Source organism: Mytilus californianus, unplaced genomic scaffold, assembly GCF_021869535.1.
Source record: "Mytilus californianus isolate M0D057914Y unplaced genomic scaffold, xbMytCali1.0.p SCAF_1, whole genome shotgun sequence".
NCBI classification, from domain to species: Eukaryota; Metazoa; Mollusca; class Bivalvia; order Mytilida; family Mytilidae; genus Mytilus; species Mytilus californianus.
Genome location: NW_026262581.1, coordinates 114,421,578 through 114,445,049, shown reverse-complemented (window position 1 = coordinate 114,445,049; position 23,472 = coordinate 114,421,578). Strand labels below are relative to the sequence as shown.

Genomic DNA, 23,472 nt, shown 5'->3' with positions numbered 1-23,472 from the left:
TTTCTGGCCACCGATTGTATTCGCTTGTTTACATCCCACGACTGATTAATATAAGTTGATCGGGTTTTCCTGTTATCGTTTATAAAATGGAGTATAAGGTTAAGTATATATAGAGCACATACGTGAACATACTGGTTCCACGTTTTCCCACTGGCTGGTTACGAGACATCGTCTGGAAGATGGTCCATCTAGATCGTATCCTCTGGGACAGGTATAGCTGACAGTTTCATTGTTCTTTGTACCAGTATATTTTACAGTACTGTACAAAGGTTTAGATGGGATAGGGCAGTCTAGGGAAAAAAGAAGATTGCATTGCTTTCATATTTCTTAATGCATACGGTTTATGGGTACTGATTTTATACGTTATAATCTAGATTTGTATATATTTAATAAATATTTTATCTACAAACAGTGTCAGTCTATTATATGATTCAAAACATAATGACAGGGTAGGAAATCTAGAAAATATTTATGTAATAAAAATAAAATTAATAAAATGGCGAACAATTTCTACTGTGATATTTCAATTATAAGTGAAATACAACATACTTCAATATCTGTACATTTCCGTGCAGACGTGCTGGTACTTATGCAGTATATTTTAAGAAGTTTGATAAGACTTATATTAGTATTTCTAATCGAAGAATATTCGGAAGTTTTGTCTTTAATTTTGTATTATCTTGTTTCGATGTTTATAATGAAGATGAACAATGCATTTTACTCGAGTGACACGCTAAGCCGGATTGTTAACGTGCTTGTTCACAAGGTTACAGTTCGCTGTAAGACATGTCACCCTACCATGACACATAATTCTTAATCTGAGCCGACCAGTCATTGCTCTAACTCCTTTATTTCGCATTCAAATACCAAGTTTCTGGTTGTTCCGGCCGGGGGTCGACAGAGGTCTTTCGGCAGTAAAGGCTACCACGAGCATCATTCACGACAATGTGGTTATTTGAATGCACAGATAATAGGGTCTTATTGATGAAATAACAGTCATTTTGTTACTGCTGATTAAAAAAACAATTCAAGCAATTTTTCATCATTACAGAGGTAGTTTAAACATAATCCACACACGGTTTCTTATTTAAGGTTGGTAGTTTACCCTGAGAACTGGGAAAGTTGTCTCATTGGCAAGTTAGGGGTTTCCGAGGACTAATAACTAACTATACTTTGCCTTTCTATTGATTGTAAACGGAATGTATTGTATAAGTGAACTTATCTAAATATCATTTTTATACACATATGTAATTCATGGTTCTCCAATCCGTCGTTACCTATACTTTGACATTGCACAAGTTATGTTTTTCTCTGACTGTTAATGACGTCTTTACACTAAATCTATTGGATATTGTGTACTGATTGATATTTTAGTCTTAGATACATGATTTTTTTTTATTAGATTTTATTTGCTTTGAACTAGCTGTCAGTTACTGCTAGTACTCTCAGATCTGTACTTTGTGTCTTTTCTTGTTGTGAGGGATGTATAAATTCCCTGACACCTCTGGTTCTGTGTTTTTGTTAGTTGTTTTTCTGCTTTGTTTCGACCTGATGAGTTAAGCCCTTTTAAACTAATTTTTATACTTATGCTGTACTGTTACACCACTGTCCGAGGTTAGGGGAGGGTTTGGCGCCAGCAAACATGTTTAACTCCACTACATTCTGTATGTGCCTGTCCCAAGGTAAGGAGCCTGTTTTTTTCAGTTGTCATTCGGTTGCTGTATTTATATTGTTTTTCGTTCATTGTGTTTTTTAACATAATCAGGCCGTTAGTTTTTTGGCTTGAATTGTTTTACACTTGTCATTTCGGGGCTTTCTATAGCTGACTATGCGGTATGGGTTTTGTTCACATTGTCGTACCGGCCGTACCGTGACCTATAGTTGATAATTTCTACGTCATTTGGACTCCGGTGGAGAGTTGTCTCGTTGGCAATCATACACATCTTCCTATCTTTATATTTATCAATAAGAAAAGCTATGTGTTTGTTACGGGCTATGCATGCAGTAATTAGCAATACCCAGAGAAAGACTTGAAAAGGAATACATGTAATGCATGAAAACTTTAGGTCTTTGAATATTATTTTATGGGTAAAAATATTGATTTTGTTATAAAATCAATAAATTAAAACCCAATTGAATATTATTCTTATACACTTATGTACATTCACGGTCCTACAATCAGTCGATACCTATATTTTGGCATTGCACAAAATCATGTTTGTCTCCGACTGTTAATGATGTTTTATACTAAATCCATTGGAAGTTGGATGTGTACTGATTGACACTTTAGTCTTAGATACATAAATTTTATCTCATTTAGCCCAAAGGACCAAGTGAGCCTTTCTCATCACTTGTCGTCCCTCGTCGTCCGTTAACTTTTACAAAAATCTTCTCCTCTGGAGTATCAAGTTAAAAAATGTATCCGATGACCCCGACTTCCGACTTGCATGGCAGACATGGCTAAAAATAGAACATAGGGGTCAAATGCAATGTTTGGTTATTATCATGAAAACCGTTTAAGAAAGAGAAAATCTGACAGGGGCAGAAATGTTCAGAATGATGAGATCTACCTAATCTCTGTTAACATGAAAACTGTCAGACAACTTCTTATAGGAGTTATTGACCTTAAACTATAAATTTTACCATTTATTTTTCATTTTTGCACATTATCTAGAAACTTTTAATAGATAGAAAGAAACTTAAAGACAAAAATGATTTTCAACAAAAGATCTACAAATATGTCAACATAACCGAAATTGTTAGTCGACACCTTATTAAGTTATTGTCCTTTAATGATGATTTTAGGCGTTTTTGCTTATTATCTTGAAGACTATAATAATAATTTTTAACGCGAAAATGAACAGCAAGACAAGATCTACATATAAGTCAGCTAAAATATTTTCTTTCATTAATATACAGGTAAGTGAAGCTTCTCACATCTTGTTAGAATCACGAATTTCCGTATTAAGAGTTTAAATCTCTAATTTTCCTATCCGACAGTGGATCCACGCCAAGGTTCGTTAGAATGTGCGGTCAGTATAAATACGCTGCCACGTCTGATCAAATCAAAAGGGATATAAAAATTCAACCACAGCGCTTTCAGGATACCATACTCTCTTTGCACGTTAAAGAACCCTTGCAATAACCCAATATGAATTCGTAAATGGCCTGTTGTAAAGCAACCAACATACTCATTTTCCATATACTGTCCCCTAGCTGATTCACCCCAGTCGAACCTATCTTTAGAGCCTGCCCATTTGATTGATTGTTCAACTTGAATCCCTCAAAAGTTTTACAGGTAATTATTTTTCTTATTTTCAATTCATACACTCTTTCAAACTTATTAGCTTGTTTTTACAAATATACCATTGATTCTTTAACTGTTTATGTTGTTTTTGCACCAATTCCCTGTGTAATGATGCTTTATCTTGGGAACTTATACTATTCTGTTCAAAAAATGAACTGTATCTTGTATTTCGTTTGACCTTGTTATTCATTTATCATAAGTAACTGTCTGATTAAAGTCCGTATTGGGTTGATATATCAGTCGTCGTGTTATGAAAATAAGGAGTTGTGTATGGTTGTCAATGAGACAACTTTCCACCAGAGTCCAAATGACGTTCCTGTCTGTTATTCTATTTGCGAAATACTGTAGGTTTGTCCCCTCCGTAAAATATTCAATATACCTTCAAGCTTGTCAATAACGGCCGGGTACCAGTCTAGAAATACTGTAACTTTAGAGATCTTCTAATTAATTTTATTAAGGTTTCACCAACGCCGTGTTGTTTTTATAAAGGGACGTAACACCACTACTAACCGTGTATTGAAATAAACCACGCCTACTAACCCCATATTAAATTAACAGGGTTTCCACGCAGTCGCTTTTAACCAATGTATAGGAGCTAAGATAAATGTATTTCCAGGAGTACATTGATACACAGAATTGACCTCAAAACTAAAATGGAAAGGAGAGCTTTCACATCAAATTATAGAGCAACAAGGAGTATTTCAAGGAGGCATATGGTCCCCGTCAGCATATAAACTATTCATCAACTCATTATTATTACAACATTTGAAGAAAATCAAATTGGTTCCACCATCGGATCAATATACTGTGGTATACCAACTGTAGCTGATGATGTAACACTAGTTACAACCGATCCATATGAACTTCAAACCATGTAAGATATACAATCAAGATTTGCAATTAAGAAACCGTTATGATATCAGCAAACAAAAGTCAGTGGTGCTTACTTTTAATGATTCCTCAGAATGTACTTGGCACTTGAATGGCAAAGTTATGGCTACCCCAACGTCCTCAACACAATTGAAAGGGACAATACGTCAAGTACAGGCACTACATTAGTCGTGAAAAAGGGATCATTACAGCAAGAAGAACAGTCTATGCACTGATGAGTGCTGGTCTACATGGACTAAATGAAGTAAACCCTAAAGCCGCAATACATCTGATTCAAACGTATGTTCTATCACGGTTATTATATGGTCTAGATCAAGCTTACAACAGAAGACATAAAAACCTCTCCACGTATTTCCGAAAACTTCTAAGACAAATTCTTCAACATCTTCAGGACAGAACTGCCAATGTAGCTTCACATTTACTACTCGGACATATGACTATAGAATCAGAAGTGCAAAAACGAATTCTTAAAACTTTTGGAAATATTATCAGAAATGAAATCTCAGCCGAAAGAAAATTAGCCGTTAGACAGCTAGCAACCAAATCACTTCAATCCGGTAGCTGGTTCACAAACTAAGACAGTTGAAATTGCCAATATATATGGTTTACCATCTCCGTATGATCTAAAAGACAACCCATCTGGGAAACAAGTATGGAAAAATTTAGTTAATAAAGCAGTCGGTGATCACTGTATTAAACAAATGATCAATGAAGCTCAGACAAAATCTACTTTGGCTCGACTTATCAATAATTATAAAAATGTTAAAAAAGGGGAAGTACAAAACATCTGGAAAAGCTGTGGCACAAATCCGTATGCCATTACTTCTGCATCTTTAAAAGCTAAGTTAGCAACAGGGACAATATACCTCCAATATCATTGTGCTAAATTTAGCAATGGACATGTGTCGCCAGTTTGTCAGTTATGTAGAGAGGGAAATAAAGATATTCTTCACTTTATAGTAAACTGCACTGTGCTATGGAGGATAAGAAGTCACTTTCTAAATCTTTTACACGAAGTATTAATCGAAAATTTAGGGGCTCAGGATATTACTAATGAACTAATAACCAGCGATGAACACTTGTGTCAAATAATTGTTGACTGCTCAAAATACAGGCTCTTTAGTGAAAACACAAAGGAGAGAATAGAAACATTATCTAGAGGTCTCCGTCATAAATTTTCTCAACAACGGGCAATACTAGTTGAACAGTAATGCTTAATTTTAAAACACTAAGTTCAAAATAAAGAAAAAGGAAGGACATGACATAAGATGGTGGAGTTTTGTATATAGTGTATTTACATTTTATATTTTTAATATGAAAGAAGCAACTTCTATATGTGAATTATTGACCTTTTATAGTGTATCCTGAATAGTGTAAATAATGGTGATAGGGTCACATGCTCCAGATGAGATGATTCATATCTCTTTTATATAAGAATTTTACCTTTTAAGCTAGTTCTGAGGATATTTAACCGAATGAGTGATTTTACACAGATTTATAGGATAGGTGGTTCTCCTGACATAAGAGGCAGTTGCAGTACAGGTAAACGTTGCACATCTGCCATTTGCCCGTGAGAAACTGAATCTGAAGAAAATAATCTGAACACTTTTGTCAGTAAAGACACGCAACGTGAGGGTACCCAAATTGCACCTATTTTGACAGCTTTTTCACCTACGTTTTTTTACGATCCAGACAAAAGTTACCATTCTGTGTTTATTTGGTAGATGTAACTTTTTTTAACTATATAGTTACGCCAATTTAATTTTGAATCCATATTGAATCATAGAAAAATGGGTTTGAACCGACCTCCAAACGATCCATGATTCTGTAATGAAGAGTACCCAAATTGCATCCATGCTTAAATTAACATCCTTAAAATACAAATAACAGATGTTTTGTTTTATTTCTTCAAATATTTAGAACAATTAGTCCATGCTTAGTTTTCATTTTTTAAGAAATAGATGCGTGTAACATATTTTATTTGCTCATTTTTAAAAGATGACTTTTTGTGAACGTCGCATGGCGACGTTTCCGTAGATTTTACTTTTTCAGTGTGCTTCATCTGTTGAAATATATACTGTGAACGTTTTTTGTATATTTGAATACATTTACCTATGTTAAAAGACGTCTATAATGTCAAATCATAAAAATACAAATTATTTAGTCTCAAAGAAAACTTGTAAGCTATTTTTGTTGAATAGGTGCAATTTGGGTACTGTGACGTTTGTCAAAAATGAGTGTGCATTTTGAGATTCAAATCGTTAATGCTTTGAACTGGTTGTGAGGCTCTTACAAGAGTTTTATTTTAGGTTTATTCTTTCCGATATGAAACCATAGTAAAGATTTAGACCTTATTGTTATTTGTAAATCTGGGCCACTTGACCCGAGAATCTGCACCACTTTAACTTTTGACGTCAGCATTTTACGGGAACCTTTTTGATGTCCAGTAATGTCGGACAATAGTGATAAGGTGTATTAGAAGCAAACATAGCTACTACCATCCCTAGTAGACCAAAGTTTCACTTATGCGCTCTAGTGGCATCTTTTAAGGCCCTCTTAAATCCTAACATTACAAGATTATTTAAAAATACATTTTTTCTTCGTTTTCAGTTGACTTTGCAGATATCAATGTTAACCATGAATTCCTTGTTATATTGATAATACTGAGTCGAGTATTTGTTGTTTACAAAAATCTATCCGGAAATATGTTTTTAATTATAGCGAAGATATCACCTACGTCATCAAATTGTAGTAATTCTTAATACATTTATGGTCCCAGTTTCCATGTTACAACAGGATACCTTAACATCGTCCAGGACCGAGAATTGACTGAATCATTCCTCCGAAAAGGGCCTAACTATTGTCCCCCGTCAATTTTTAAGTGGAATATGAGTGTCGCAACTTCATCCACGACTCACTCCATAAGTACTTACTATATAAAATAGAGACAAGAGGCTGTCAGAGTGACAGCAAACCGGATTTTCCTGCAGAGGTCGAACCCTGAACAGTTGAGCAAGTATGGACACAACATTTTAGCTTAAAACAGCTCTGAATTTGGATTGTGATTGAATATTTGACACAGTATAGGTTTGTGACACAAAATGAATGTGGTCAAAGAACTGAAAAAATTGAAATCGGAAATTTACCTATTATGGTCCAATATCCAAAATCTAATAACATTGTTATCATTAGCATATCAAAGAACCCCAAGAAGTCGATTTTTGAATTGTTGATGAAATTAAACAAAAGTTAAATTTAGGACCCTTTGGACTTCAATGGGGTATTATCTAATTAATAATGAAAATAAATACAGGTCTAGATTCAGCTTTTCAAAGAACCCTATATATATTCAATTTATGTTGAAATCAAACACAGTATAATTTTGGACCCCGATTTGGACCAATTTGAAAACAATTTGAAAACAAGGCCCAAAATCAGAAATCAAAACGGACATAACTGAAGAACGGTTGGTTGAGGCAAACTTAAGTTAGAGAACGGAAACAAAAAATTCGGCAATTTTTCCATTTGTAAAGGGGCATAACTCTAGAACGGTTAAAGTGACACCACCATAATTCAAACTTGATCTGTATTTTGTGGTGATGAGCATTGTGTATAAGTGGCATTGCATTTGGTTGAGTCAAACTAAAGTTAGAGAACGGAAACGAAAAATTCAGCAATTTTTCCCTTTGTAAAGGGGCTTTACTCTAGAACGGTTAAAGTGACACCACAAAAATTCAAACTTGATCTGTATTTTGTGGTAATAAGCATAGTGTGTAAGTTTCATAGCATTTGGTTGAGGTAAACTAAAGTTAGAAAACGGAAACGAATATTTCAGCAATTTTTCCATTTGTAAAGGGGCATAACTCTAGAACGGTTAAAGTGACACCACCATAATTCAAACTTGATCTGTATTTTGTGGTAATAAGCATTGTGTATAAGTTTCATAGCATTTGCTTGAGGCAAACTAAAGTTAGAGAACGGAAACGAAAAATTAAGCAATTTTTCCCTTTGTAAAGGGGCATAACTCTAGAACGGTTAAAGTAACACCACCAAAATTCAAACTTGATCTGTGTTTTGTGGTAATGAGCGTTGTGTATAAGTTTCATAACATTTGGTTGAGGCAAACTAAAGTTAGAGAACGGAAACCAACTTTGGGACGTACGGACGTACGTACAGACGGACAAGGGTAAAACTTAATGCCCCCTCCGCTACGGCGGAAGCATAAAAATCCAAAATGTCATTTATCATTAATACAATATCTATTTAAAATCTATAAAACTTATCTTTAATTATCTTCAAAATGTCTAATAATGAATAGTAAATATCAAACTATATGTATACCGTCCTATAGAGCTTATCATCAACAAAACTTAGGAAACATAAAAATTTCAAATAAATCTGTCACTCCAATCATAATTGTTTTATTGATAATTACCACATGCTTTGTTATCTTAAAAATGCTTAGTGTAATCAAACTTTATATATATAATTAATAGTTCCCAATATTATTCTTACATATGTCACAAAGTAATATCGGCAACTTATCTATCAACGTCAACATATTTGAAATGTAATGAAATATATCCTTTAATAAAAATAGATTATTATCTAATGAAAATGATATTTGCAAATCTGGACCCCCAAACAGGATCAAGTAAAAATTAAACATTAACACACCCACCACAAATAAAATACCACATAACTACTCTGACATCTACCTTCAAAACACACGACTTAAAAAATAGATATAAAGAAATTTTTGACAACTCCTGACTAAAATCAATTGAACAGATACAATCATTGATAGACTATCTATCCATATACTTATTAATTACACCATTTCTGTTCAAAGGGAAATAACTCAAAATAAAAATAAATCATATAATAAATATCACTTTTCACTACTGAAAGGTCTACAACTCAACAACGAGAAAAGCTAAAATCGTGAAATTTGAACTTGACCTTCATTTAGTCACAGGAAACAACATATCTAAATTTGGAAAGATTTCGTTAAATTCTATGGAAATGAACGGACACTGTTTGGCAGCCGCCCGCCCGCCGTACATTCCCAAATCAATAACCGATTTTTCCTTCGAAAATCCGGTTAAAAATCTGAATACACGGTTAGACTTTTAATTAAACTCCAATGGAAACTGGTCAAGAAATAAGCAATTTATTCAAAGTATTAGAAAAGTATTGTTTTTTTGCCCCTTTTTTGCCCCCATTTCCTAAACGGTTAATAACCCCAAAAATCAATCCTAAGCTTTCTTTTTTTGGTATGGAACCTTGTGGTACAATGTCATAGAGATCTATAGACTTATACTCAAGTTATTGTCCTGAAAGAAGAAAAATGCTTAGTTTGTAACCCCTTGTTGGCCTCTAATTCCTAAAAAGTTAGGGTCATAACCCCCAAAATGAATCCCAACATTCCTTTTGTGGTATGGAACCTTGTGGTACAATTTCGTAGAGATCCATACACTTATACTTAAGTTATTATCTGGCAACAAAATGTCTTCAAACGACGACGACAACAACATACTAGTATAAAAATGATATGGGTTATGTTCTTCTCGTATAACTTATGACGGCATGATACGTAACCCTTAACGGGAGGAATTCTGGTTGATTTTCATATGATGAAGACATAATCTTTCTTTCAGTTTAATTGAGGTCTTGAGCTGGCATGTCAGTAACTGCTAGTAGTCCTTTGTTCATTTATGATGATCATTGTCATTTTGCTTCGTTTCTTCTGTTACCAATTCTAACATCGGACTCGGACTTATTTTAAACTAAGTTTTACTGTACGTATTGCTGTTTGGTCGTTGATTCCACATTGGCTAGAGGTATAGGGTGAGTTGGGATCTCACAAAACATATTTTACCCCGCCGCATTTTTGTGCCTGTCCCAAGTTAAGGACCTCTAGGCTTTGTTAGTCTTGTGTATGTGTTTTTTTTTATATTTTGGTTTATTTGTATGGTTCGCTGAACTAGTATACATTATTGTTTAGGGGCCAGATGAAGTCCGACTCCGGTTGTAACATTTTCTTGATGCGTTGAAGACCCATTGGTGGCCTTAGGCTGTCGTCTCTTTGACACATTCCCTGTTTCCATTCTCTATTCTACAGTCTGCTGTACTTTTATAAATATTATTGATTTAAGCAATAAAATCTCTGAATTGAATTGACATTTTTAAGTTATTTTGAATCTGTATTGGACAGTTATAACATAGGATTGTAATGTTAGACTTTCTGTTTCAGTACTTGTAATACTTATTGTTTCTTTATTGTCTTTATCAGTATTGTTTTTAAAGTAGTATCTTACTGATTTTTTCAGTATTATTTCAGTACTCATTTAGCACCTAATTGTTTTGGACTGATTTTTTCAGTATTATTTCAGTACTCATTAAGCACCTCATTGTTTTGAACTGATTTTTTCAGTATTATTTCAGTACTCATTAAGCACCTAATTGTTTTAAACTGATTTTTTCAGTATTATTTCAGTACTCATTAAGCACCTAATTGTTTTGAACTGATTTTTTAAGTATTATTTCAGTACTCATTAAGCACCTAATTGTTTTGGACTGATTTTTTCATTACTGTTTTGTTATAATATGTGTTTTCAGTACTGACATTTTTCAGTTGATCAGTACTAAAAAAGTACTTAGTCGTTACTTAATAACAATAAAAAGTCAAACAGGACTGAAAAAACCGACTGAAACAGATTGTTTTTGATTCTTGTTTTTTGTTTTGTTTGTTTTTTTTGCTTGCTTCGTTTATGCTTTTTGGGGTTTTTTTTCGGGGGGAGGGGTGTAGTTTGGTTTTTATTTTCATTTAATATTGTATATTTGAAATAATCAAATTTTAATATATCTACATGTTTGTTACTTCCACTGTTTGGAAAATTAAATTTGGTCAACTGCAAATACTTAAAACCTCTGTATATATTTTTTTTAACTAAATGGGGTTCATGAAATGTTACACTTTTAGAACTCTAATGGTTCGTTGCAAATGAAAACAAATTCTTCATCTGGTATTTTAAAGTATTTTAAAGAAAGTCCACTGACCAGTTTGGTTATGCCATGCGCCAAAATTTATCTAAACGAAGTTTCAAAACGGTTTTCTGCATTCTTATTTTTGAAATATGAGAGAAGCATTTGTTTATGTTATTCTGGCTAAAACATTGAAAGTAACAGTAGTTTACCGATATTCAAACCTCATAAATACATAAAAAGATTTAAGTCAAGTTATAAAAAACATAGGCAATCCATGAATTCAAACAGGAGCAAAGTTGATTTTTCTATTTTCTTTCGTTTAAGGCTTCTATATTATTAGATATCCATATTTAAATACTTACAAATAGGATGGTTCTCGATTCAGTTGAATGATTAAAGCAGTTTTAATTTAATTTTCTAAAAAAATTACATTTTTAAATTCACCTACATATAATATTTATCTACCATACACCATGCATAAGTATTTTGCCAACAATATCAATATAATGTAAGAATCTTCTTTTCATTCCTGCTTTGTGAAGAAATGTGTATATTGCATAATATTTTATTGAAAACATGTCACAATTTTAGATAAATATTCTTTTTAAATGCAATACATGTATATACATGCTTATTTGAATTATCATTTTTATTAAGCATTTCTATAACTAAAGCATAACTAAGCAATACTAGTTTTAGGTAATCTCAAAGCTAGATAAAACTGCTTGCAGCCGTCCTAATGCCATACAAAGTGAACACACACTGGGTCTATCCATAGCCATATCCTATACCTTGACAAAATCCCGAGGGATTCGGCTGTAAATCTCCATGAAGTCCTGACTGTACATCAGGCCACGCTATGATGTCACCTAAGTTCTTATTACATGTGACTATCATTGTTTCTATATCCGACTGACTTAGTTCTTTAGACCACACATTCAGGTTTGTAAGGAGTCCCACAAATGATTCCGTTGGACTAAGGGTACCACCTTTATCTTGTTCCTGTCCTATCATAACCTTCCCACCACCTGTAAGCATACATTCGAATATTTGATGACTTTTAAAACTTGACCTATTTGTAGATTAAGATAGAAGTCCCTGAAGATTAAAAATGCTTGGATTAGTTATTGGTTTCGCTGTTATATTCACATTGAAAGAAAATACTGTCTATAGCAAAATGTTATTTCCTAAGCAGTGGAAGAGTGTTCGCACGTATAAACATTCTCTTTATGCTCCATTCTTCATTTGCGATATTGCACAAAGCAAATTTATAATTATCAAAATTTGTACTTATGGTGAATGACTGATGTGAGTTAATTTTATTGGAGGAAAAATGAATGATCGAAAATAAAATTACCTAAATTAAAGGTATTAACGAGTCAACTTAAAAGACTTCAGAACTTTTCATGACAATTTGATAGAATGCGTAAAAGGTTTTATGCAACATTTTCCTTTACAAACTATCGAGAAAAGAAAGGACTTAATTTGACGTTCATGTCAATTTATGATAAACGCCACAGTCATAAATGCGTCCATCATATCCCAAACTTTTGTCAACTGTTTGCATCAGGTATCTCCGTTGAATCAATTTACCTTTAATAGTTTCTCCTGCAGCTAAATTATATCCCTCGTCCCATAGAAATGCATTTTTATAAATTTTCCATGCTCCTTTATCAGTAGACCACGTGACTAATACATGATGCCATGTTCCGTCGTTCACTTTCACATCTGTGTTTATCTTTTTGTTATTTACATAAATAACAAATCTGAAACAAGAAAATGAAGAAAATGATTTGACACTTCAGTAATTAGCTTAAAGTTAACTCTTAATGTACAGATAAATTTCTCAAATAATCAATCTTCTGGAAAACATTATTCTACAGTCTGGTTTCCTGTGTTGCTTTCTTCATCGAGCAACGACCATTACAACCTGGTTCTTAGGAATAGAAAATCTGTAAGTAGTAAAGAAGCATACGTGACATTTGGGAAAAGTATACAATATATATTATGTCCCAGATAACATTTACGTCATTTTGTCTCTGGTGGATAATTGTCTCATTGTCAATCATACAGCATATTCTTATATATTACAGATTTAAACAAGAATGTGTCCATAATACACGGATGCCCCACTCGCACTATCATTTTCTATGTCCAGTGAACAATAAAATTGGGGTCAAAGCTCTAATTTGGCATTAAAATTAGAAAGATCATATCATAGGGAACATGTGTACTAAGTTTCACGTTAATTTGACTTCAACTTCCTCAAAAACTACCTTGACCAAAAACTTGAACCTGAAGCGGGACAGACGGACGGACGAACGAACGACGGACGAACGAACGAACGGACGCACAGACCGAAAAACATAATGGCCCTAGATTGGGCATAAAAATATTTTATTTTTATCAATCTATCATAGTTATCAACTTTTTCATATCCTAAAAGTGGGAGATCTCACTCTGTGGAAAACATTGAGATAGTGGGAGATCTTACTCTGTGGAAAACATTGAGATAGTGGGAGATCTCACTCGGTAGAAAACATTGAGATAGTGGGAGATCTCACTCTGTGGAAAACATTTAGATAGTGGGAGATCTCACTCGGTGGAAAACATTGAGATAGTGGGAGATCTCACTCGGTGGAAAACATTGAGATAGTGGGAGATCTCACTCGGTGGAAAACATTGAGATAGTGGGAGATCTCACTCGGTGGAAAACATTGCGATAGTGAAAGATCTCACTCTGTAGAAAACATTGAGATAGTGGGAGATCTCAATCAGTAGAAAACATTTAGACAGTGGGAGATCTCACTCTGTGGAAAACATTTAGATAGTGGGATATCTCACTCGGTAGAAAACATTTAGATAGTGGGAGATCTCACTCTGGCGAAACATTTAGATAGTGGGAGATCTCACTCTTATAATCAACATTAAAATAAACCCAATCATTAATGAATTAATTAGCTAAAACAAAAGTCAGGTAGCTTAGACACGCTGTATTGTGTAAAAATAAACCTTCATTTGCGCCATAAGGTTATATTTCATTTGCGCCCAAATGTAAATACTAGGTTTTTATAATTTTTCAGGTAACATTAAATTAATTAAGGTTAAAAGTCTCAATGTATGTTGTATCCCAAATACAAGTATCGTATAAGAAATTGTAAGAGTATCCCCTAGAAATGTGTCTTGTACATAAATTAGACCGTTGGTTTTCTTGTTTGGATTATTTTACATTTTGTCATGTCGTGGCCGTATATAGCTTACTCTATACTGTATAGGTTTTGCTCATTATTGAAGGCCGTACGGTCAATCTACGTCATTCATTTGGTCTTTCGCGATAGTCGTCTCATTGCCATATCTTTTTATTTTTATATTATATACTAGTAGTTGAAAGTAGAATCACTGTGACAACAGATGCTGACTTATTTTTATGATGCAAACAAAAGATGTATATATGGTGTTTTATCCTTATTGTCACATTTTTGGAACTTGTCCCGCTCCTACTTCCACCTTCCAGTGGTGTCGGGGTAGCATATAATGCTGGAGAACGGAAGAAATTAATAAAATCAACAGAATAGTAACAATATATTACTATTATTTATACTATTTATCTGTATTATTGGCGCAAATGAAAGATTTTTTTTAGCGAAATAAAATTCCAATTGGCGCAAATGCAACGCACCGGAATTGGAAGCTATAGCTCACTAATAATACTCCTGCCATAAGTTTTCGGTGAAATGAAAATTAATAAGTGACGGATGTGAGAATGCATCACATATGAATGGAAACACGGACAGACGTAAACCAGTATAGAGCGTAATAGAAATTAATAATGAGATATAAATAATTAATTGTACATTGTTTTACTCACCCATCATAATTAGTTATTGTCAATGCATTATCGAATGCTCCTATAGAATAGGAGAAAGGTGTACCCTGGTTTATCTCATCAGATGTCCTGATCCAAAAACCAATAGAAAAGGCTGACATCTCTCTGTCCATTTTAAATGTTGAATAGTTTATTGTCCCCGAACTTGGGAAGTCAAGCAAATATTTACTGTCAAGTTCTGAAATTCAAAGCTATATGTGTCTTCATATTTTCTTCTTTGCTTTTCACCTGATTTGCTTGAACGTTTTTTATTTAAAACAAAATAGAGAATTGGAAATGAAATGCCTGAAGCTGATTCCGAATTAAGTAATTTTCAATTTCTTATTTGATAAAAATGACTAAATAGCATGTCTAAATATATTGTTAGCACTTAAAAACTTTTACTTAAAAATGATACAATGAAGAAACAGTTCTGCTAATGTTAATAATAAAGGTGCATTTCTGCATACTGTTATTTGTTTAAATTTCTATATATCGATTGTTTTTACAAGTACCTGTTTCACACAGTCTACCAGAAAATGTTTGTGGACAAATGCATTCGAATGAATTAATACGATCCACACATGTAGCATCTTGGAAACAGGGCAAAGAAGCGCATTCGTCAATTTCATTTAGACACTGTTTTCCTGTGTACCCTGGCATGCATTCACAACTACAAAGAAAATGAGATGTATAAATATAATAAAATGCTCCGCGCGGCGCAGCTTGATATGACCGCAGAGGTCGAACCCTGAACAGTTGGGGCAAGTATGGACACTACATTCAAGCTTGATACAGCTCTGAATTTGGATTGTGATTAAATATTTGACACATCTTAGCTTTCTGACACAGAATGAATGTGGTCAAAGAACTGAAAAATTTTAAATTGGACTTTTACCTTCTATGGTCCAATATCCAAAATCTAAATACATGGTTAGATTAAGCATATAAAAAAAAAACCAAGAATCTAATTTTTGATGAAATCAAACAAAGTTTAATTTTTGACCCTTTGAACCTCAATGTGGACCAATTTGATAACACGGCCAAAAATCTAAAATCTAAATACACGGTAAGATTCAGCATATCTTAAGAATATAAATAAGAAGATGTGGGATGAGTGCCAACGAGACAACTCTCCATCCAAGTCACAATGTATCAAAAGTGAACAATTATAGGTCAAAGTACGGCCTTCAACACGGTGCCTTGGCTCACACCGAACAGCAAGCTATAAAAGGGCCCCAAAATGACAAGTGTAAAACAAGAGGCTGTCAGAGTGACAGCAAGCTGGATTTCCTGCAGAGGTCGAACCCTGAACAGTTGAACAAGTATAGACACTATATTTAAGCTTAAAACAGCTCTGAATTTGGATTGTGATTGAATATTTGACATAGGTTTGTGACACAAATTACATGTGGTCAAAGAACTGAAATATTTGAAATTGGACATTTAAATACCTATTATGGTCCAATATCCAAAATCTAAGTACATATTAGAATCAGCATATCAAAGAACCCCAAGAATTCAATTTTTGATGAAATCAGACAACAGTTTAATTTATGACCCTTTGGACCACAATGTGGACCAATTTGATAAAGGAGCCCACAATCTAAAATCTCTCAATACATGGTTAGATTCAGCATTTCAAAGAACCCCATAAATTCAATTTTTGTCGAATAAAACAAAGTTTAATTTTGGACCCTGATTTGGACCAACTTGAAAACTGGGCCCAAAAATCTAATATTTAAATACAGGTTTAGATTCAGCATTTGAAAGAACCCTATATGTATTTAATCTATGTTGAAATGAAACACAGGATTATTTTATCCATAATATTTTCTGTGCAAAGGGAAATAACTCAAACTGGATAAATAGTTCTCTAAAATAAGATATGATGCAATTTTTCAAATTATAATCAATAATTTAATAACAACAACCAGTGATGAAGAAGTTCTCTAAAATTAGATATGATTTAACACTCAAACATTGTTAGAATCAGCATATCAAAGAACCAAAGAATTCAATTTTTGATGAAATTAAACAAAAGTTTAATTTAGGACCCTTTGGACCTCAATGTGGTATTATCTTATTAATAATGAAAAGAAATACAGGTTTAGATTAAGCATTTCAAAGAACCCTATATATATTCAATTAATGTTGAAATCAAACACAGGTTAATTTTGGACTCCGATTTGGACCAACTTGAAAACTGGGCCCAAAATCAGAAATCTAAATATATGTTTATTAATAGACAATATAAGCTTAGTTTTTAAAGGAGTTCACTTCATCAAAAAAAAATATATAGCATTCAGAAAATTAGTTTTTACAGAATAACAAACAAACTTGCCACAAAATTCTTCAAACAATTTACCAAAGAAAAGAAGAAAAAAATCCAAAATTTTATTTATAATTAATACAATGTCTTTTCAAAATCTATAAATTTATCAGTAATGAAGTCTCCCAAACAAAGCTCCAATAATTCTTCATTCCCATGGTCGCCTGACATTGGGCAAAGTCCAGTACAAATTGGTTTGTGATATGCATAAGTGACGCCTATGGATTGACCCTGTATGTCATTCAAATCTTCTTGAAATTATGAACAGGAATATATATGGTTTAGGGATCTCGACTGTTTACAAGTTCTTAAGCAGGAGGGGTGGGGGTGACCCCAGGGGACTCGCCTAATATTTCATTTGATTTGTTTTATTGTCCCATTCAAGAATATATATGGTTTCGGGTGGGGATCTTGACCGTTTACAAGTTTTCAAAAAGAAGTGGGGTGGGGGTTACCCCAGGGGACTTCCCCTCAATTTTATTTGATTTGTTTTATTGTCCCATACAAGAATATATATGCTTTCGGGGTGGGGATCTTGACCGTTTACAAGTTTTCAAAAAGAAGGGGGTGGGGGTTACCCCAGGGGACTTCCCCTCAATTTCATTTGATTTGTTTTATTGTCCCATTCAAGAAATATATATGGTTTAAGGGTGGGGATCTCGACCGTTTACAAGTTATCAAAAAGAAGTGGGATGGGGGTTACCCCCATGGACTCCCCCTATATTTCATTTGATTTGTTTTATTGTCCCATACAAGAATATATATGGTTTAGGGGTGGGGATCTCGACCGTTTACAAGTTCTCAAACAGGATGGGGTGAGGTGACCCCAGGGGACTCGCCTTTTATTTCATTTGATAAGTTTTATTGTCCCATACAAGAATATATATGGTTTTGGGGTGGGGATCTTGACCGTTTACAAGTTTTCAAAAAGAAAGGGGATGGGGTGACCCCCATGGACTTCCCCTATATTTCATTTGATTTGTGTTATTGTCCCATACAAAAATATATATGGTTTAGGGGTGAGGATCTCGACTGTTTACAAGTTCTCAAACAGGAAGGGGTGGGGGTGACCCCAGGAGACTCGCCTTTTATTTTATTTGATTAGTTTTATTGTCCCATACAAGAATATATATGGTTTCAGGGTGGGGATCTTGACCGTTTACAAGTTTTCAAAAAGAAGGGGGGTGGGGGATGAACCTGGGGACTCCCCTAATATTTCATTTGATTTGCTTTATTGTCCCATACAAGAATATATATGGTTTAGGGGTGGGGATCTCGACTGTTTACAAGATAAAAGCACATTCTCAAATTGAAGGGGGTGGGGGTAAGAATATATATGGTTTAGGGAGACTTAATTATCTACAAAATATCTTATAATGAACAGTAAATTTCAAACTTCATTTATACAGTCCTACTAGTAAATTTCAAACTTTATATATACAGTCCTACAGATCTTATCAGGAAACAGAAAATTTTCAAATAAATCTGTCACTCCAATTTTTATTGTGAGATAAGACATTATGCTGAGTCATAAAATGATAACAAGAGAAAAATATTTTAAAATTCCACTTTTGGATATTAAAAATGGCGATAACTCAAAAAGGAGATCTACTAAAATTGTGAAAATTGAACTAGACCTTCATTAAGTCCCAGGAAACAACATATTTAAATTTGAAAAAAATTTGTTAAAGCGTTTTCATGTTATTGTGCTGACACTGTTTGGCAGCCGCCCGTCAGCCCGCCCAGCCGCCCATCCCCATTTTAATAACCGATATTTCCTTCGAAAATCCGGTTTATGATTCAAACAGGGAAACCCACGGTATAATCTATATAAAAAACGAGAAATGAGAAACACCTATGAACCACACCAACAAACGACAACAACTGTACAACAGGCTCCTGACTTAGGACAGGTGCATAAAAATGAATCGGGTTTAAACGCCAATATATTCAAATGAAATCAAAAAAAGAAAAAAAAAGTTTAATTTTGGACCCCGATTTGGACCTTCTTGAAAACGGGGCCCAAAATCAAAAATCTTAACACATGTTTAGATTCAGCATTTCAAAGAACCCCAAGAAATCAATTTTGGTTTAAATCAAACTAAGTTTAATTTTGGACCCTTTGGACTTTAATGTAGACCACTTTGAAAACTGGTCCCAAAATCAAAAATCTAAATCAAGAACTTAAAAATTTGAGATTGGACATTTACCTATTATGGTCCAATATCCAAAATCTAAATACATGGTGAGAATTCATTTTTTTTTTTAAATCAAACAAAAGTTTCATTTTGGACCCTTTGGACCTTAACTTGTACAAATCAAACACGGGGCCTAATATCCAAAATCTAAATACACGGTTAGATTCAGCATATTCAAGAACCCCAAGAATTCGAGACTTTGAATGAAACCCAATTGAAATTGGTCAAGAAATAAGCAATTTATTCAAAGTATGGGAAAAGTATTGTTTTTGGCCCCTTTTTCCTAAACGGTTCTGGCCATAAACCCCAAAATCAATCCCAACCTTCCTTCATAGAACCTTGTGGTACAATTTCACAGCGATCCATAGACTTATACACAAGTTATTGTCGGGAAACCTGAAATTCCTAGTTTGTTGGCCCTAATTCCTAAACGGTTTGGGCCATAACCCCTAAAAATAATCCTAACCTTCCTTTGAGATATGGAACCTTGTGGTACAATTTCATAGAGATCCATACACTTATAAACAAGTTATTGTCCTGAAACAAGAAAAATGCTTGGTTTTGGCCCCTTATACCTAAACAGTTAGGATAATAACCCCCAATATCAATCCCAACCTTCCTTTTGTGGTATTTGTGGGCCATAACCCCTAAAAATAATCCTAACCTTCCTTTTGAGATATTGAACCTTGTGGTACAATTTCATACAGATCCATACACTTATTCTCAAAGTATTGTCTGGAAACCAAATGTCTTCGGACGACGACGACGACGACTACGACGCTGACAACGTCATAACATTAAACGACCGCAAAAATTTCACGAATTTGACAAAATCAATAAATGTGTTTCATTATGTAATCCTAACATATAAACAATGACAATTTCTTCGTTTTCAATATTTTGAAATATCTATACTTTGCTTTCTCGTAACATGCATGTGTAATATGAAGCTTTTGGTGTATACCTGAATCCTGCTACTTCGTCTACACAGGTACCATCATTCCGACAGGGCCCTGATGAACAGTCATCATTGTTAATCTCACAGTTTACACCAGAGTATCCTTTGGCACACCGACAGTTGTAGCCTTGTAACGTATTCACACACGTTCCATCATGTTGACATTGTGCGTTCACACAGTCGTCTTTCAGCTGTTCACATCTTGGACCTGCCAAAAAGCATGGTTTACAGCACTTAATTACCCAGATCAAAAAGGCACTATACTTTTAAAAAGAAAGAGGAAACATTTCCTGCTCTGCTGGTGGAACCTGTCGTATCGATGTCCATTAAATTTAAAAAGAAAGAAGATTTATTATATGTTTTTGATTAAAAGTAATTTAAATGAACTAAACACTGCAGTAGTATTTTGAAACAAAACAACAACAAAAAACTATGACAAGTATCTGGATCATACATGACTTCTAAAATACCACATAATGTAAAAAAAATAAAAATAAACCAAACTGAATCGTTCATATACGAATGCATCACTTGTAGCTTTATAAACATATATTTCCGTACATGAACCCCTTTTTTCTGATGAGCTTGGTGGTCAGATTTTAAAATAAAAACTCTTGAAGTGGAATAACTTCATATTATAAGAACATATTGAGAAAAAATCCTTAACATATTAAAAGCAATTAAAAAAATTAAGGATAGTTTTACCTTCATACTCAGGAAGACATGAACAGCTGTAATCATTGATACCATCAACACATGTCCCGTTGTTTGTACATGGTTGTCCTAAACATTCGTCAATATTTACTTCACACTTTCTACCTTAAAAGCAAATAAATATACCTAATATTTTAGATAGACGCGTTGTTTCTTTGACTGCTCTTTTAACTTGAAATAAAAATATTCTTTCAAGTGTGATTCCATTCCTTCAGATGAACATTTCAGTACTAACACATCCTAGCGAATTCACTTTTTACTTTGAAAAATACACAATCGATTTCATCATCAGAATGGGAATATACAGCTAAATAAAAAACTTAAACATAAAAATAAGAAGATGTTGTATAATTGCCAATGAGACAACTCTCCACTAGAGACCAAATGACATAAAATTTAACAACTATAGGTCACCGTACGGCCTTCAACAATGAGGAAAACCCATACCGTATAATCAGCTATTTAAGGCCACCAAAATGACAATTCAATCGAGAAAACTAACGGCATGATTTATTTACAAAACTAGTAATAGCTTTTCCAAAAAGCTTGCCGGCTTTTAGCTTATTCTGTGGAAAATTGATGTTTTGCTTTATATTTTCACCCATCCAGAATATTGCTCTAAATATAAATTATAATGGGGTGAAAAAATTGGGATAGAGAAAAAGCCAATATAGTATTTTAAGGGTTACAATTTTAATTGTGTTCTTTGTCATTTTTAACTCCTGGAAGAGCTTAATTTCTAAATCACTTGCGTTTTTGCATGTACTTATTTCAATAAATTTGTTTTATGAATCAATTTTTCAGCAGAAATGTCATTATTTACTCTCTGTTTGAGAAAAGTGTGATCAAGATCTTTCAATATTTGTCTCTATAAACCAATTCACAAACGTTTTAGATCCCAATGTGTCTTTATCATACTGAAAATTATTGTTCCTATATCCTACTTAAGATGGTCACAGTAGCGTATAAGGTACATGTACATAGCAACTGCGGGAAAATGCCTAAGGAGTAAATCGGTTTAAAGTCGGTTCTGTAAATAAATGGGGAACATGGACACAGATGATGCCCCCGCTTGCATATAATGTTATAAAGGGATATAACTCAAGAACTGTAAAAGTGACGCTACCCAAATTTGTACTTGATCTGAGTTTTGTGGTAATAAGCATTGTGTATACGTTTCATAACATTTGGTTGAGGCAAACTAAAGTAAGAGAACGGAAACGAAAAATTCAGCAATTTTTCCATTTATAGAGGGACATAACTCTAGAACAACAAAAGTGACGCCACCAAAATTCAAACTTGATCTGTGTTTTGTGGTAATAAGAATTGTGTATAAGTTTCATAACATTTGGTTTAGGCGAACTAAAGTAAGAGAATGGAAACGAAAAATTCAGCAATTTTTCCATTTGTAGAGGGACATAACTCTAGAACGGCAAAAGTGACGCCACCAAAATTCGAACTTGATCTGTGGTTTGTGGTTATAAGCATTGTGTATAAGTTTCATAATATTTGGTTGAAGCAAAATAAAGTTAAAGAACGGAAACGAAAAATTCAGCAATTTTTCCATTTATAAAGGGGCATAACTCTAGAACGGTTAAAGTGACGCCACCAAAATTCAAACTTGATCTGTGTTTTGTGGTAATAAGCATTGTGTATAAGTTTCATAACATTTGGTTGAGGCAAACTGAAGTTAGAGAACGGGAAAAAAAATTTAGCAATTTTTCCATTTGTAAAGGAGCATAACTCTAGAACGGTTATAGTGACGCCACCAAAATTCAAACTTGATCTGTGTTTTGTGGTAATAAGCATTGTGTATAAGTTTCATAACATTTGGTTGAGGCAAACTAAAGTTAGAGAACGGAAACCAATTTTGGGACGTACAGAAGGACAAGGGTAAAACTTAACACCCCCTCCGCTACGGCGGGGGCATAAAAATGACAAATTGGTATGTTATGAAGTAAAGTAAATACAGATGTGACTCTCTGATCGTTACTTTCTGTCTTTCTTCTTCTTTCCGGTTACGAGTCGGACTCTGCAATTGAGTGTAGTTGACTCGGGCGCATCTAAAACAGAGAGGAGGCCACTCATTTGACCAAGAGTAAAAGTCTAGGAAAACTGGATGGTATTTACATTATAATCAAGAAGTGCGTATTCACAAGTATATGCACTGGGTATCCTGCTGTCTAGTTGAGACATAGCTGGGTCTAAGAGATGGTG

At 33.9% G+C, this 23,472-nt stretch overlaps 1 protein-coding gene across 1 annotated transcript in view; it reads right to left on the bottom strand.

The window, feature by feature from the left end:
• Positions 1 to 23,472, bottom strand: part of LOC127731021 (sushi, von Willebrand factor type A, EGF and pentraxin domain-containing protein 1-like) — a 92,098-nt gene that overhangs the window by 19,941 nt on the left and 48,685 nt on the right. The window contains exons 20-26 of the mRNA XM_052239765.1: positions 21,247 to 21,360; positions 20,548 to 20,749; positions 15,569 to 15,726; positions 15,057 to 15,252; positions 12,782 to 12,954; positions 11,980 to 12,216; positions 123 to 290 (exon numbers count right to left, since the gene is read on the bottom strand). Coding sequence (XP_052095725.1) covers positions 123 to 290; positions 11,980 to 12,216; positions 12,782 to 12,954; positions 15,057 to 15,252; positions 15,569 to 15,726; positions 20,548 to 20,749; positions 21,247 to 21,360 — 1,248 coding nt within the window. The remainder of the gene's footprint in view (positions 1 to 122; positions 291 to 11,979; positions 12,217 to 12,781; positions 12,955 to 15,056; positions 15,253 to 15,568; positions 15,727 to 20,547; positions 20,750 to 21,246; positions 21,361 to 23,472) is intronic.